Here is a 17,770-nt window from a genome sequence, read left to right as displayed (position 1 = left end):
TGGCTGTCTATGGACTGATTACAGTCCTCTTAGATGCTGTGTGGCTGTCTATGGAATGGACAGTCCTCTTAGATGCTGTGTGGCTGTTTGGACTGATTACAGTCCTCTTAGATGCTGTGTGGCTGTCTATGGACTGATTACAGTCCTCTTAGATGCTGTGTGGCTGTCTATGGACTGATTACAGTCCTCTTAGATGCTGTGTGGCTGTCTATGGACTGATTACAGTCCTCTTAGATGCTGTGTGGCTGTCTATGGACTGATTACAGTCCTCTTAGATGCTGTGTGGCTGTCTATGGACTGATTACAGTCCTCTTAGATGCTGTGTGGCTGTCTATGGACTGATTACAGTCCTCTTAGATGCTGTGTGGCTGTCTATGGACTGATTACAGTCCTCTTAGATGCTGTGTGGCTGTCTATGGTCTGATTACAGTCCTCTTAGATGCTGTGTGGCTGTCTATGGACTGATTACAGTCCTCTTAGATGCTGTGTGGCTGTCTATGGACTGATTACAGAATGTGAGTGTTGGGACTTGGGAGTGATCAAGTTGTTAGACGGGTGATGATTCTGGAGAGAGGAAAGAGTTGATTTAAATGGGCTGAGACCCAAGGGATGACTGGGTCACTGTTTTCCCTAGACACAGGCCCTCTCTGTGTGTGTGTGTGGTGCTCTAATCAGTATGTCTCTGTGTGAGTCCCTCTGCTCCAATCTCATCCGAACAGCCCTGCTTTTGTCCACTGTAAAAACATCAGTAAGCCCAGGCACCGATGCCCATCTATCGTTCCGTCTTGTTTCCATGTTGTGCAGTCTGATATAGTGAGGTCTCATTGTGTCAGATGGAGACTGGAGGGTTGGAGGCCATGTTCTGTTTCCATGTTGTGCAGTCTGATATAGTGAGGTCTCATTGTGTCAGATGGAGACTGGAGGGTTGGAGGCCATGTTCTGTTTCCATGTTGTGCAGTCTGATATATTGAGGTCTCATTGTGTCAGATGGAGACTGGAGGGTTGGAGGCCATGTTCTGTTTCCATGTTGTGCAGTCTGATATAGTGAGGTCTCATTGTGTCAGATGGAGACTGGAGGGTTGGAGGCCATGTTCTGTTTCCATGTTGTGCAGTCTGATATAGTGAGGTCTCATTGTGTCAGATGGCGACTGGAGGGTTGGAGGCCATGTTCTGTTTCCATGTTGTGCAGTCTGATATAGTGAGGTCTCATTGTGTCAGATGGTGACTGGAGGGTTGGAGGCCATGTTCTGTTTCCATGTTGTGCAGTCTGATATAGTGAGGTCTCATTGTGTCAGATGGAGACTGGAGGGTTGGAGGCCATGTTCTGTTTCCATGTTGTGCAGTCTGATATAGTGAGGTCTCATTGTGTCAGATGGAGACTGGAGGGTTGGAGGCCATGTTCTGTTTCCATGTTGTGCAGTCTGATATAGTGAGGTCTCATTGTGTCAGATGGAGACTGGAGGGTTGGAGGCCATGTTCTGTTTCCATGTTGTGCAGTCTGATATAGTGAGGTCTCATTGTGTCAGATGGAGATTGGAGGGTTGGAGGCCATGTTCTGTTTCCATGTTGTGCTATATTGAGGTCTCATTGTGTCAGATCAGTGCAGTCTGATATAGTGAGGTCTCATTGTGTCAGATGGAGACTGGAGGGTTGGAGGCCATGTTCTGTTTCCATGTTGTGCAGTCTGATATAGTGAGGTCTCATTGTGTCAGATGGAGACTGGAGGGTTGGAGGCCATGTTCTGTTTCCATGTTGTGCAGTCTGATATAGTGAGGTCTCATTGTGTCAAATGGAGACTGGAGGGTTGGAGGCCATGTTCTGTTTCCATGTTGTGCACCAGACAAGATAACACCAGACAGGATAACATCAGTCAGACCACACCAGACAGGATAACATCAGTCAGACACCACTGGAGGACTGGAGTTGAGAACCACTGTCTGACACTGTATATATATATACTGTCATTCACCATAAACATGATCTCTCATCCATTGTGTGTGATGTGTCCCTCAGTGCTGCCCAACCCAGAGATCACCCACGTGACCTCCAGTGGGGTCATCGAGGCCAACTGCACGGCCGCAGCCCGTCCTGCAGCCCAGATGGTATGGAACGTGGAGGGCGACAACCGGACACTGGGGCCGTCCGTGTCCTCGTCCTACGACCAGGGGGACGGCACCACCCTGGTCACCAGCACCCTCCTCCTCCAGGAGGGCCTGCCCCACGACCAATCCGTCACATGCATGGTGCACCACCGAGGCCTGGACTCGCCCATGTCCGTCAACCTCAATGGTGAGCAGCTCAGAGAATCACATTGGCTCAATAAAGATGTATATATTAGCAGTAAATCATTAATACATGCCTTATAATTGATCTAATAAAGGTATGTTAATTATACCTTTTTTTAATAAAGTGTCACCCAGATTCTTTCTGCTTATGAAGACAAGTCTGCTTAACAGCCCTCGCAATGTGACAGTGCTGGGTTTAAATCGTTTTTTTTTTTTTTCAAATGCCATACATGGAATGCGATGGGCAGGGTTTGCACTTTTAGGACTATTGTTTTGGTACCATTCCGCCAGGCGAGGTCAATCAAGCCCAGGACTTGGGGCTACTATTTGAACCCAGGTCTGCATTGTGGTTCAACATGTGTAGAGTTGTGTGTTGAAATCCTGTATTGTAACACTGTCCTGATCTCGTTTTGTGATTGTATCCATTTGGGGGAGTGATTCTTAGGAAAGCTTCAGTTGCTATTCTAGTTATGTACAATTATGGCTCGTTTGATAGACCATTAAGTGCTCCAGTTTCCAGGAAGTGGAAAACCAAAAAAAAGCGTCAAGCCTTTTCCACAGTACGTCTATCTCTCTTGTTGTGAAGCTCATATCATGAGTTATGGTCAAAATGAGGCATAGTTTAATGTCCTTGAAGTCAATATTGTGGTCTTGTCTGGCTCAGTTGGTCATGACGCTAGCAACGCCAGGGACCTGGCTTCGTTTCCCAGGGGGTCAGATTTGTTTACCAAAATGTATGCGCTCACTGTACTGTGAGTTATTTTGGATAAAAGCGCCTGCTAAATGGTATATGCTATCAAATTATATTTGTCACATGTGCCGAATACAACAGCTGTAGACTTTACAGTGAAATGCTTACTTACAAGCCCTTAAACAACAATGCAGTTTTAAGAAAATACAAAAAAAAAAAAAGTAAGAGATAAGAATAACAAATAATTATAGAGCTGTCAGGATTTAATACACCGTCTTAAGTACTGCTGTGTCTGCCTCATCTTCTGGGTTCTGCTGTCTATTCGTGGCTCAGTTGGTTAAGTGACTGTTTCTCACTCCGGAGACCCAGGTTCAAAACCGGGTCCTGACAGAAACACAGAGCCAAAAATGAACCCAGAGGCAGCCAGTTCCCAGGACCTTTTTGCCACGCTGTCCCACCACCAGGAGACTGTCCAACGCCACGAAGCCGCTCTGGTTCAGCAAGAGGCCTTAATGGCTAGACATTCTCATCTTCTGTCGGAGATGCTGACTTCCATTAAGCAAATATCTGATCGACTTACCCCGGCAACAGTTCCCGTCCCAGTACCTCAAGTTCACGTACCCATGGCAGTTAACCCCCTGGCTGAACCTCGTCTTCCACCTCCCCAACGGTTCTCAGGTGATCCAAGTGCTTGTAAAGGGTTTCTCACTCAATGTTCTCTCTCCTTTGAGCTGCAACCCTCGTCGTTTCCCACCGACCGGTCTAAGATCGCATATATCATCACCCTGCTGTCGGAAAAAGCCCTGGCCTGGGCTACTGCTGTGTGGGATGCCCATAGTTCCTGCTGTGCCAGCTACTCTGCCTTTGCTGAGGAATTCAAACAAGTGTTTCAAGGCCCAAGCAGTGGTTCTGACTCAGCCAAACAGCTCCTGACTCTCCATCAAGGTTGGCGCAGCGTGACAGACTATGCCATCCAGTTCCGCACGGTGGCAGCAGCGAGTGGCTGGAACAACGAGGCGCTCACGGTGTGCTTTCTGAAAGGCCTTTCCGACACTATCCAAGATGAACTGGCCACTCGGGAACCACCGGACAATCTCGAGTCCCTGATCCAGTTGGCCTCACGCATTGACCAGCGTCTGAGAGAGAGAGAACTCAACCGTAGACCTCTAGCCCCTATCAGTCCCAGCTCCGAGTCCCCACCTTTATCATCGCTGGCTCCACCGGAACCCATGCAGATTGGACGCATCTCCCAGGCTGAGAGAGACCGCCGGATGAGGGAGCGACGCTGTCTATATTGCGGCAAACCGGGCCATTTCCGTTCCACGTGTCCCGGGCTCCAGGGAAACGCTCTGTCCCGTACAGACCGGGGGGAACTGTAACGGGAAACATAACCTCCTCCCATCCGTCCAACTCCCGTCTGCTCATTCCAGTCACCCTCTCCTGGGACAACCACAAGCTTCACCTTCAAGCCTTGGTAGACTCTGGAGCCGCAGGTAACTTCATGGATGGTGTCTGGGCGAAGGAGAAAGCGTTCCCTCTGAACCTCTAAGTGACCCCATGAGGGTTACTACATTGGATGGAAGCCCTTTGGGATCTGGACTTGTCACTCATGTCACTACCTCCTTGAGACTTTCAGTTTCACAACACCAGGAATTGATGAACTTTCATTTGATCTCCTGTTCCGAGTTCCCTCTCGTCCTTGGATACCCCTGGCTTCACAGCCATAACCCTCACATCGACTGGTCTGTGGGCACTATCAAGCAGTGGGGTCCTACGTTCCAAGCTACTTGTATTTTCCAGAATTCCCCGAGTTCTACTCCCGAGTCTTTAGAATCCATCGACCTGACCCGAGTTCCCGAGTGTTACCATGACCTCAAACTGGTGTTTAGCAAACAGAGGGCCACCATGCTACCACCCCATAGACCTTACGATTGCCCCATCGACCTGTTTCCGGGCACTTGCCCCCAGGGGTCGGATCTTTTCCCTATCTCCACCCGAACGAGCTGCTATGGATACCTACATCAAGGACGCTCTGGAAGCAGGCCTCATGCGTCCATCCACCTCCCCGGCGGGAGCAGGGTTTTTCTTTGTGGCCAAGAAAGACGGTGGGTTACGTCCTTGCATCGACTACCGGGGACTCAATGACATAACCGTCCGTAACCGTTACCCGCTACCCCTTATGGCCACAGCCTTCGAGCTGCTCCAGGAAGCAGTTGTTTTCACTAAGCTTGACCTGCGGAACGCATACCATCTTGTGCGGATCAGACCTGGTGACGAGTGGAAGACCGCTTTCAACACGCCTACTGGTCACTATGAATACTTGGTGATGCCCTTCGGCCTGACCAACGCCCCAGCGGTGTTCCAAGCGCTCATAAACGATGTGCTTAGGGATATGCTTAACATATTTGTGTTCGTTTACTTGGATGACATCCTCATCTTTTCGAGCTCCCTTCAAGAACACACTAAGCATGTCAGACAAGTACTCAAACGCCTCCTGGACAGCCATCTGTACGTTAAGCCGGAAAATGTGAATTCCATTCATCCCGAGTACAATTCCTGGGATTTGTAGTGGAACCCGGTCGAATCCAAATGGACCCTAGGAAGGTAGGGGCGGTAGCGGATTGGCCCACCCCCAAATCCGTTAAGGATGTTCAGCGTTTCCTGGGCTTCACAAACTTTTACCGCAAGTTCATCAAGAACTTCAGTTTGGTGGCAGCTCCTCTCTCAGCTTTAACCAAAGGTGGCAATGCAAGGTTTTTTTGGGGAAGAGAAGCTGAGACGGCCTTCCAAGGACTCAAGCAGCGCATCCTCTCTGCTCCCATCCTGATACTACCGACTACGGATGAACCATTTGTGGTGGAGGTAGACGCATCAGAGGTTGGTGTTGGAGCTGTCCTGTCTCAGAGGGGTGAAGACAAGAAGCTTCATCCGTGCGCTTTCTTCTCACACCGGCTTACCCCGACTGAGAGGAACTACGATGTGGGGGATCGTGAACTCCTAGCGGTTAAGATGGCATTGAAGGAATGGAGACACTGGCTCGAGGGGGCTTCTCACCCGTTTCAAGTGCTTACGGACCACAAAAATCTGGAGTATATCCAGCAGGCGAAGCGATTGAACTCTAGACAAGCTAGATGGTCTCTTTTCTTCAATCGATTCCAGTTTATCCTCACCTATCGGCCCGGGTCGAAGAATCTCAAACCGGATGCCCTGTCCCGAGTCTACGCTCCTGCCATTCGAGATGACACGGACATGCCTGTCCTTCCTGCTGCTAAGATTGTGGCTCCGATCTCGTGGCAAGTTGAGGATACCGTGAGACGTGCTCAAGCTAGCGAACCGGACCCTAAAGGAGGCCCTGCCAATCGGTTGTTTGTCCCCAAGGCAGTGAGGACTCAGGTCCTTCTGTGGGGGCACTCCTCTCGCCTCACCTGTCATCCGGGCGTAGGTCGCACCTTGGAGTTCATCCAGCGTAAGTTCTGGTGGCCTACCATAAGAGAAGACGTTGCCACTTTCGTCAATGCCTGCCCCGTGTGCTGCCAGGGCAAATCTTCTCACCTCCGCCCTCAAGGACTCCTTCACCCTTTACCTGTTCCCCACAGACCCTGGTCCCATATCTCATTGGACTTTATTACTGGACTTCCTCCATCCCATGGCAATACTACTATCCTAGTCATAATCGACAGGTTTTCAAAGGCGGCCAGGTTCGTCCCTCTGACTAAGTTACCTTCTGCCAAGGAAACGGCTGAGTTGGTAATTAATCATGTGTTCCGAGTCTTCGGCATTCCTCAAGATGTGGTTTCTGACAGAGGTCCCCAGTTCGCCTCAAGGTTTTGGAAGGCCTTCTGCCAACTCATGGGGGCTTCTGCCAGTCTATCTTCAGGGTACCATCCGGAGTCCAACGGCCAAACAGAGAGGATGAATCAAGAGCTGGAAACCACCCTCCGATGTATGACTCGTGACAACCCGTCCACATGGTCATCCTTTATTGTTTGGGCCGAATATGCGCACAACACCTTGCGCTCCTCCTCCACTGGTATGTCCCCGCACGAGTGTCAGTTTGGCTATGCTCCTCCATTGTTCCCGGACCAGGAGGCAGAAGTCAGAGTGCCTTCAGCCTTGAGGTTCGTCAGACGCTGTCGGCTTATGTGGAGGAAGACCCGTCTTAATCTGATGCGTTCCTCACAGAGGTATCAACAACAAGCCAACAGACGTCGCCGTCCCGGGCCTACCCTGCGCCCGGCCAGAGAGTCTGGCTCTCCACAAGAGACTTACCTCTACGGGTGGAGTCTCGCAAGCTGTCCCAAAAATACATCGGTCCCTTCAAGGTTGCCAGGAGAGTTAACCCAGTTTCTTATCGCCTACACTTACCCAGATCCCTTAAGATTAATCCCACATTTCATGTGTCATTGTTAAAACCTGTTGTTTTTCTCCCCTTGTCCCGGCAGACAGACCTCCCCCTCCGCCTCGTGTCATTGGAGGCCAGCCGGCTTATACCGTCCACCGGATACTGGATTCCCGCCGGGTGCAGCGGTCCTGGCAGTATCTGGTGGACTGGGAAGGCTACGGTCCTGAGGAGCGCTCCTGGGTTCCTGCCAAAGACATCCTGGACCCTGACCTCATTCGTCAGTTCAGGGTCCTCCACCCTGAGAGAGCTGGTAGGAACGTCAGGAGCCGTTCCTAGGGGGGATTCTGTCAGGATTTGGCCAGGGTTGTTCCGGGTTTTGGTCAGTAGATGCCCCCATTGTGCTTTTTGTCCCTATGTTTTTCCCTTGATCCCCATTATTATTTGCACCTGTGTCTCGTTTCCCCTGATTGTATTTAAACCCTTTGTTTCCCTCAGTTCTGTGCTCTGTGTTTGTATGTTAGCACCCTGCCCTAGTGTTCTGTGTGCTCTTGTCGATTCCGGGTGACGTTCTTGTGGTATTCTGTTTTTTGTTTTTGTTTATTTTTTGGTGAGTTTCTTTTGAGGTCTTTTTGTGTTTTACCTACCACCTTTTTGATTTGCCATTTTTTGTATTTTAGGAGTTTTTCTTTATTAAATACACCGTCTTAAGTACTGCTGTGTCTGCCTCATCTTCTGGGTTCTGCTGTCTATTCGTGGCTCAGTTGGTTAAGTGACTGTTTCTCACTCCGGAGACCCAGGTTCAAAACCGGGTCCTGACAAGAGCATAAGCAAATAACAATAGAGGGGCTTTATATACAGGGGGTACCTGTACAGAGTCAATGTGGAAGTTATATACAGAGGGTACCGGTACAGAGTCAATGTGGAGGCTATATACAAGGGGTACTGGTACAGAGTCAATGTGGAGGCTATATACAGGGGGTACCAGTACAGAGTCAATGTGGAGGCTATATACAGGGGGTACCAGTACAGAGTCAATGTGGAGGCTATATACAGAGGATACTGGTACAGAGTCAATGCAGAGGCTATATACAGAGGATACTGGTACAGAGTCAATGTGGAGGCTATATACAGGGGGTACTGGTACAGAGTCAATGTGGAGGCTATATACAGAGGGTACTGGTACAGGGTCAATGTGGAGGCTATATACAGGGGTACTGGTACAGAGTCAATGTGGAGGCTATATACAGAGGGTACCAGTACAGAGTCAATGTGGAGGCTATATACAGAGGGTACTGGTACAGAGTCAATGTGGAGGCTATATACAGGGGGTACAGGTACAGAGTCAATGTGGAGGCTATATACAGGGGGTACTGGTACAGAGTCAATGTGGAGGCTATATACAGGGGGTACTGGTACAGAGTCAATGTGGAGGCTATATACAGGGGGTACTGGTACAGAGTTAATGTGGAGGCTATATACAGGGGGTACTGGTACAGGGTCAATGTGGAGGCTATATACAGGGGGTACCAGTACAGAGTCAATGTGGAGGCTATATACAGAGGGTACCGGTAAAGAGTCAATGTGGAGGCTATATACAGAGGGTACCGGTAAAGAGTCAATGTGGAGGCTATATACAGAGGGTACCGGTAAAGAGTCAATGTGGAGGCTATATACAGGGGGTACTGGTACAGAGTCAATGTGGAGGCTATATACAGGGGGTACTGGAACAGAGTCAATGTGGAGGCTATATACAGGGGGTACTGGTACAGAGTCAATGTGGAGGCTATATACAGGGGGTACTGGTACAGGGTCAATGTGCGGGGGCACCGGTGTCTTTCAAGCATTTCGCTACACTCGCATTAACATCTCAAATCTTTTCAGTTTCCTGGGGGGGAATAGGTTTTGTTGTGCCCTCTTTATGACTGTCTTGGGTCTTGTTAGGTTGTCAGTGATGTGGATGCCAAGGAACTTGAAGCTCTCAACCTGCTCCAACCTGCCCCGTTGATGAGAATGTGGGCGTGCTCGGTCCTCCTTTTCCTGTAGTCCACAATCATCTCCTTTGTCTTGATCACATTGAAGGAGAGGTTGTTGTCCTTGCACAACACGGTCAGGTCTCTATGACCTCCTCCCTGTAGGCTTATCGTTGTCGGTGATCAGGCCTACCACTGTTGTGTCATCAGCAAACTTAATGATGGTGTTGTGCCTGGCCATGCAGTCATGAGTGAACAAGGAGTACAGGAGGGGACTGAGCATGCACCCCTGAGGGGCCCCCGTGTTGAGGATCAGCGTGGCGGATGTGTTGTTACCTGCCCTTACCACCTGCGGTGGCCCGTCAGGAAGTCCGGGATCCAGTTGCAGAGGGAGGTTTTTAGTCCCAGAGTCCTTAGCTTAGTGATGAGCTTTGAGGGCACTATGGTATTGAACGCTGAGCTGTAGTCAATGAATAGCATTCTCACATAGGTGTTCCTTTTGTCCAGGTGGGAAAGGGCAGTGTGGAGTGTAATGAGATTGCATCATCTGTGGATCTGTTGGTGCGGTATGCAAATTGGAGTGGGTCTAGTGATTCTGGGATAATGGTGTTGTTGTGAGCCATGACCAGCCTTTCAAAGCATTTCATGGCTACAGACGTGAGTGCTACGGTTCGGTAGTCATTTAGGCAGGTTACCTTAGTGTTCTTGGCCAATGGGACTATGGTGGCCTGCTTGAAACATGTTGGTATTACAGACTCGGACAGGGAGAGGTTGAAAATGTCAGTGAAGACACCTGCCAGTTGGTCAGCTCATGCTCGCAGTACACATCCTGGTAATCCGTCTGGGCTTGCGGCCTTGTGAATGTTGACCTGTTTAAAGGTCTTACTCACATTGGCTGCAGAGAGCGTGATCACACAGTCGTCCGGAACAGCTGATGCTCTCATGGATGTTTCAGTGTTACTTGCCTCGTAGCGAGCATAGATGTTGTTTAGTTCGTCTGGTAGGCTCGTGTCACTGGGAAGCTCTGTGCTTCCCTTTGTTGTCTGTAATGGTTTGCAAGCCCTGCCACATCCAATGAGCGCCGAAGCCGGTGAAGTACGATTCATTCCAAGTCCTGTATTGACGCTTTGCCTGTTTGATGGTTCGTCGGAGGACATAGCGGGATTTCTTAGAAGCTTCTGGGTTAGAGTCCCACTCCTTGAAAGCGGCAGCTCTACCCTTTAGCCCAGGGCGAATGTTGCCTGTAATCCATGGATTCTGGTTGGGGTACGTGCGTACAGTCACTGTGGGGACGACGTCCTCGATATACTTATTGATAAAGCCAATGACTGTGGTGTACTCCTCAATGCCATCGGAAGAATCGCGGAACATATTTCAGTCTGTGCTAGTAAAACAGTCCTGTAGTTTAGCATCTGCTTCATCTGACCACTTTTTTTATAGACTGAGTCACTGGTGCTATCTGCAAATTGTTGATTGTAAGCAGGAATCAGGAGGATAGAAATATGGTCAGATTTGCCAAATTGAGAGCAAGGGAGAGCTTTGTATGCGTCTCTGTGTGTGGAGTAAAGGTGGTCTAGAATCTCTAGGTAGACAGTGTGGGCTACAGCTTATCATGAGATACCTCAGGTGAGCAAAACCTCAAGACTTCCTTCGATTTCGTGCACCAGCTGTTGTTTGCAAATAAGCATAGGCCCCCGCCAAGTGTCTTACCAGAGGCTGCTGTTCTATCCTAACGATAGTGTATAACCCGCCAGCTGTATGTTCTTAATGTCGTCGTTCAGCCATGACTCTGTGAAACATAAGATATTACAGTTTTTAATATCCCGTTGGTAGGATATACATGCTTTCAGTTCGTCTCATTTATTTTCCAGCGATTGAACGTTAGCTAGCAGGCAAAGGCAGAAGGCGACGGCAGATTAGCCACTCGTCGCCTGATCCTTTTCTGTGAAATCTCAGTTTTCTTCTCCAGCCAATGACGGGGATTTGGGCATGTTTGCGTGTCTGTATTATATCCCTCCCATCCGACTCATTGAAGAAAAACTCTTCTGAGGTGAGTAATCACAGTTCTGATGTCCAGAAGCTCTTTTAGGTCATAAGAGACGGTAGCAGCAACATTATGTACAAAACAAGTTACGAACAACACAAAAAAAAATTGCATGGTTGGTTGAGAGCTGATAAGACGGCAGCCATCCCTCCAGCGCCATCCACATCTCATGGGTTGTCATCTTTCTGTTGGTAAACAAGGTGTGTGTGTGTGTGTGTTGCAGTTGGTTCGGCCCTCACTACTATCATCTCAGTATCCTGTGTGGCAGCCCTGCTCCTGTGCTGTCTGTGTGTGTGCCTCTGCAAGTGCTTCCTGTGTCGAGACGGTGAGTAGCCAATCAGCTTCTGATCCTCCTTGAGTCCATTTTCCTAGTCAAAGAGGTGACACTCCATGGGCTTATTTAGTGGGAAGCAACATTGTCATGTAACCTGAACATATAGAGTGGACACGATTCTCTCATTCAGAATAGAGGACCCTGTCCATTCAATATACGTTGTAATTACATCTGCAATGTTTCAAATGTTGTGTCCTACTCAATACACTCCCTAGGTGTTTTGTAAACAGTCACAGAAAGGACATTACTGCTATTTTTGTGTCGTCTCCAACACCATGGATGTGTTGTTGCCATGGTGAGGCTAATGATACCAGTGTCCTTCTGAATCCTGGGAACAAGCCTCTTCAGAGCTGACACAGCAGACACAGTTTGACCGGGTTATGCTTGCCAAGTTATGAGTGCTTCTCATAACCCGGGTCATCTGTCTCCTACTGGGGTTGTTTCATGTGTTCAAGATATTGAGGAGACTTTTTGTTGGCATCGGAATGTGACGTCACTCGCCCTGAGATCTATGATCTCTGAAAGCCAATTGTCAATCTCAGAGTGAAAAGTTAACATCTTGCTCCATGAGTTTGCGCGGTTGGACCATGTCATATAAACACAATGTAGAAGGCAGCTCAAATGTTTTATTGATTGCGATTCCATCTTGATTGCAACTCCCACTGGTTAGCATGGGAGGGGCGGTTTTGGGTCAAGCAAAAAACTAAACCTTAATTTAACAAATTTCCCCTCTGTGATCACCTATTACTACCTGTCAGGGCAAGGAGATTGAGGTTGTAACCTCATATAAATATCTTGACATTTTAATTGATGACAGCCTCTCTTTTAAATTGCATATTCAACAACTTACAAAAAAATTGAAGCTGAAATTGGTATTTTATTTGAGGAATAAGGCCTGTTTTTCTTTTTAAGCCAGAAGGAGGCTCGTATCAGCTACGTTTATGCCTTTACTAGACTATGGGGATATTTTACATATGAATGCTTCCGCTCAGTGTTTGAGATCAATTGACACTCTTTACCATGGCACTTTGAGATTTATTTTAAACTGCTAAACCCTTACGCACCACTGCACTTTGTATACCAGGGTTGGCTGGCCTTCTCTAGTCACTCGTAGGCTCAGGCACTGGTATACTTTTATTTACAAAGACATTTTGGGTTTACTACCTTTTTATTTGGGCATTTTTATTGTTCAGAAATGTGGTGGGAACTCTCTTCGTTCGCTGGACTTTATCCTGCTAACTGTTCCAAATGTCTGAACTGAATTTGGTAAAAGGGCTTTTATGTCCTCTGCGCCATCGTCTTGGAACGCCTTACAAAATACTTTTACACTGGAAGAACTTGTCCTGATTGGAGTTTTTAAGTCACTGATGAAGAATTTTGAGGCTGATTCTCTGACCTGTCAATGTTTTTAATTTGCTGTTTTATACTCTTGTGAATTTAATGGTTTTTACTAGATTACTTGTAGTTTTTCATGTTGTCTGTCTGTAATTTTTTTGTAATGACTTGGTGCTGCCTATCTTGGCCAGGGCGCTCTTGAAAAATATATTTTAATCTCAATGAACCCTTCCTGGCTAGATAAAGGTTAAATAAAATAAATTAAAATAAAGTATTTATGATATGGGGTCAAGGCCTCGTCATCATATCTCTGACTTCAGTGGACTCTCAGGATCTCCACTAGGGCTTAGTAGAGAGTAGTAATAACAGTTGATAAAACTAATTGTTGTATCTCTTTGGTAATAAGTATCTCAAACTTCTGCAACTACCAGTGTTGCTAAAGAACACTCAGTAACAGTTGACACAAAGCTTGATACAAAAACACAACCTTCAAAATGTTCACTGATGGAAAGTTACCATTCCCCTAAATCACAAAACCAACATCACAAAGGTCAGGAAACATGACTCAAAGGGACAACTCTTTGACACCGATGACATATTGTAACATGGAGGTGGGAGGTCCACAGGAAAGTGAAAAGGGACACGCCAGTCCTCTGTCATCGTCGCTCCCTTGACCCTTGACCTCTAACACCTTTTCCCATGACCTCTTCAGGGTAGGGTGAAATGGCGATAATAATAGGACTTCCCAGTTCCCAGGTAGATGCAGGAAACGCTACCGACAACAGTTGCCGTCAAAGTGAGCTTCTTGGTCAGCCAAAGGAGAGAGATTTCAGGAAAGGTCCATTTTTTTATTGTTCCATTTCCGATTGTGAAATCCTGTGGGCGCAGATTCTGGCAGCACTAGTTTACATTGGTATTTACCTGGCATTAAAAAGGAAAATCGTATGAGTACTTTCAGGTAGTTCCTTCAAGGAATTCAACACAACAGTATTACTCAGTTTCCTACTGAGACATCCTCCTGCCGCTTCAACATGTTTACGTCTCAACATGTTCAAACCGGAGAGGCTCATTACGCTAACCATATCATTAGTGTTAATAATATGATTTAGCCAATGAGAGGGAAGTGGCTCTGGGGTTAGTGTGGTCTATGATAAGCAGTGGTGGGAGGGGTGAGCGGTACGTCAACTTATTCTGAAAGAGGTGTAGTCTGCAGAACACTGCTGCTGAGTCTGGCACTGAGGTAGGTAGGGTTGTGGAGGAATTATAATGACAGTCCATGAGTGTTGGCTCATGGCTATATTATATGTGGTCTAGCATTTAGCAATAGGGACAATTTGATTTCTCAATTCTTACAGATAGGCCAAGACGTTTTAGAAGTTGATCGGATTCGTTGGATCTCTTTTGTACTCTTGTAAAGTTCAAGGGTCATTGAACGGACCGTCCATGGTTTGCGTACTGCGTAGGTTTAGTAATTATTTTAGTTTCCATAGCTGATGAAAGTGTCCGACTTGACTCACTGGCCCACTGGTCGGTCAGAGCTTTCATCACGATGCTGCTCTTCCTCATTGCTGTGTTCTTACGTGATAAGAAAGTGTGGAAGTGATGAGGAAGACCTCTGCCATGTGGGTAGATGTGTTGAGGAGACAGATTCACTGGTACTCATCTACTCCAAAATACTCCAAACTCTTTCCTGTTGAGTTACTTCTCTTAGACTTTCAGCAAAGGCTCCAAAATCAACATCCTGGAGGGCAGACATAGACATGTCCTTGTTGGTTCACCCCCTGCATCATGATGTGGATTCAAGACCACAGATGTCTGAAGAAGTAGTGCTCTATGGGTCCTGGTCTGAAGTAGTGCCCTATGGGTCCTGGTCTAAAGTATGGGTCCTGGTCTGAGACAGATTCACTGGTACTCATCTACTCCAAAATACTCCAAACTCTTTCCTGTTGAGTTACTTCTCTTAGACTTTCAGCAAAGGCTCCAAAATCAACATCCTGGAGGGCAGACATAGACATGTCCTTGTTGGTTCACCCCCTGCATCATGATGTGGATTCAAGACCACAGATGTCTGAAGAAGTAGTGCTCTATGGGTCCTGGTCTGAAGTAGTGCCCTATGGGTCCTGGTCTAAAGTAGTGCTCTATGGGTCCTGGTCTGAAGTAGTGCCCTATGGGTCCTGGTCTGAAGTAGTGCACTATGGGTCCTGGTCTAAAGTAGAGCCCTATGGGTCCTGGTCTGAAGTAGTGCCCTATGGGTCCTGGTCTAAAGTAGTGCCCTATGGGTCCTGGTCTAAAGTAGAGCCCTATGGGTCCTGGTCTAAAGTAGAGCCCTATGGGTCCTGGTCTAAAGTAGAGCCCTATGGGTCCTGGTCTGAAGTAGTGCCCTATGGGTCCTGGTCTAAAGTAGTGCTCTATGGGTCCTGGTCTAAAGTAGAGCCCTATGGGTCCTGGTCTAAAGTAGAGCCCTATGGGTCCTGGTCTGAAGTAGTGCACTACCTTCAATTACCTGTGGAGGTAATAATTGACTTTGCATAGCTGTTTCTCATAAAGTCATTATGAGAAATATTCCGATTGGTAAATAGAATGTGTGTGAGTAAATGCAACTTGCTATGATTTAATGTGTGTACAGACCTTAGAGGTGACACACTGTCACCCCTGCCAAAAACACCACAGAGGTAATTTAGATATGTTTACTAATTCAGTTTGTTTTAAGTGTTGTCTATGGTTCGTGCTCCTTTCCTCTCCCCCCAGAATAACAAGTGATTGTGCTGGCTGTCCAGTGCTAGTTTCTCAGTAGAAAGGACTTTCTCTAATCCGCTACTTGGAGCCAGATTCACACAAGGGGCCAGGAGGAGGGAAGAGGGGGCAGAAAGAACCCAAAATCTGACAAACTGCCCAGTGGCCAACAACGCCTCTCTTTTTCTCAAACTGTTCCTGCCTCATGCTAGCCCGGCCCTCACTCATTGCTGTGCCCTCAATGACATTGTGCAGAGTGCCGTGATTAATCACGTGATGGGGTCAGAAGATGGTTTTGATTATGACGTTGCTGTGAGGTTGTTGTATCAAGAGAGGCACCTGTATCTCTGATTTCAGATTTATCTCTCACTGTGTTGTATTATAGGTCAAACAACTGTATGTCAGCAGCTGAAATTACACCAACACTTGCGATGGAATCTCTAATTGATCTATAATATAATTTCATATTTGACAATTACCTTTGTCCATTTTGAAAATATGATATTTGTGTGTCTAACTTTCTCACTCCTCATTATTCACGATTCATTCAGGATTATCTGTAACCATGGTAGCATCCACATGAATGTAGAAGTGTTAGGAAACATTCTATTCTTATTTACAATGAAAGTGACTCAATCCATTATTTACCATTCATTTCTATTGGGCGCAAAATAATCTGACACAACCAAAACAAACAGGAAGTGCATCCAAACAAGTTTGTAGAGTCACAGAGTTTGATGCAATCATTGTGTGCTCAGAATATGGGACCAAATACTAAACTTTTGACTACTTTAATACAAATACAAGTGAATTTGTCCCAATACTTTTGGTCCCCTGAAATGGGTGGACTATGTACAAAAAAGTGCTGTAATTTCTAACGGTTCAAAAGAAATAGATAAATACCCTCAAATGAAAGCTGACATTCTGCACTTTAACCTCATAGTCATTGTATCATTTCAAATCCCAAACAACAAAACATTTGGAGCTCAGAGATGTGGCTAGTTTGGATGGTGGAGTAGATTATTGACATGCGTGGGGAGAGACTGGGAGCAGCATGGAACCACAAGTGGGTTGCTGTGGTTCTACTGTGGTTCTACTAAATCAATGGGCCATAGCGGTGTCTGTCTGCTTCAATGACAGCTGGGAAATAGAACCCCACCCATAACTGAAGGTATTCCAGTCAAATTGGGCAGTTCTATTTACGTCTACACAGAGTTAGCGTTTGTATGATAACATAGTCGTGGCCCACAGGAGACCCGGTCGTCAGACATACTGTTAAAAAGCTTCATGTGTATCTTGTAGGATATGAGCTTCAGCCAGTCATGCAGAAAGTCAAGTCCAGATAAGAACTTCTGTTATTTGATGAAAGGGGAAGTTTGCATGGGGCACTTTTAATCTGCAACACAGGAGGAAGTGGGGAGTAACCATATCCTGTCCGGCACACAAACATGCTCAACCGACCTTACCTCGCCATGAGTGTAGCACTGTTGGCAAAGCTCTGATTGGTTGTGGGGAAGTAGGGATGACTGTTTCAGAAACAGTCTAAGAGAAGAAGGGAAATAACAGTTTTAGTTTTATCACCTTTACGTTATCTTGACTGTTAAGCATGGTCATTTATCACCAACCTGGCAACCTGGTGAGAGATCCCCTGATTGGATGGTTAGGAGACACCTGCTGGTGGTTGCCTGTACATGTTCATTTACTTTTCAAGGCAAAGAAAGTAAAAAAAAAGTTGATGCCTATTTTTACTGCTAAACCACCACTGACTATCCCACACTCACAAACGCACACTACTATGGAATATCAGACATGCTTTACTTTTTGTATTATTTTATTTCACCTTTATTTAACCAGGTAGGCTAGTTGAGAACACCTTTATCTAACCAGGTAGGCTAGTTGAGAACACCTTTATTTAACCAGGTAGGCTAGTTGAGAACACCTTTATTTAACCAGGTAGGCTAGTTGAGAACACCTTTATCTAACCAGGTAAGCTAGTTGAGAACACCTTTATTTAACCAGGTAAGCTAGTTGAGAAC

At 46.8% G+C, this 17,770-nt stretch overlaps 1 protein-coding gene across 2 annotated transcripts in view; it reads left to right on the top strand.

The window, feature by feature from the left end:
* LOC135531936 (OX-2 membrane glycoprotein-like) overlaps nt 1-17,770 on the top strand; it is a 50,463-nt gene that overhangs the window by 12,926 nt on the left and 19,767 nt on the right. For both annotated transcript variants that reach the window (XM_064959630.1, XM_064959629.1), the window contains exons 6-7: nt 2,014-2,289; nt 11,556-11,657. In XM_064959630.1, the coding sequence (XP_064815702.1) occupies nt 2,014-2,289; nt 11,556-11,657 (378 nt within the window). The remainder of the gene's footprint in view (nt 1-2,013; nt 2,290-11,555; nt 11,658-17,770) is intronic.

This window comes from Oncorhynchus masou, unplaced genomic scaffold, assembly GCF_036934945.1.
Source record: "Oncorhynchus masou masou isolate Uvic2021 unplaced genomic scaffold, UVic_Omas_1.1 unplaced_scaffold_1674, whole genome shotgun sequence".
Classification (NCBI taxonomy): Eukaryota; Metazoa; Chordata; class Actinopteri; order Salmoniformes; family Salmonidae; genus Oncorhynchus; species Oncorhynchus masou.
Note: the sequence above shows the minus strand (reverse complement) of the source record. Positions and strands in the feature narration are given on the sequence as shown.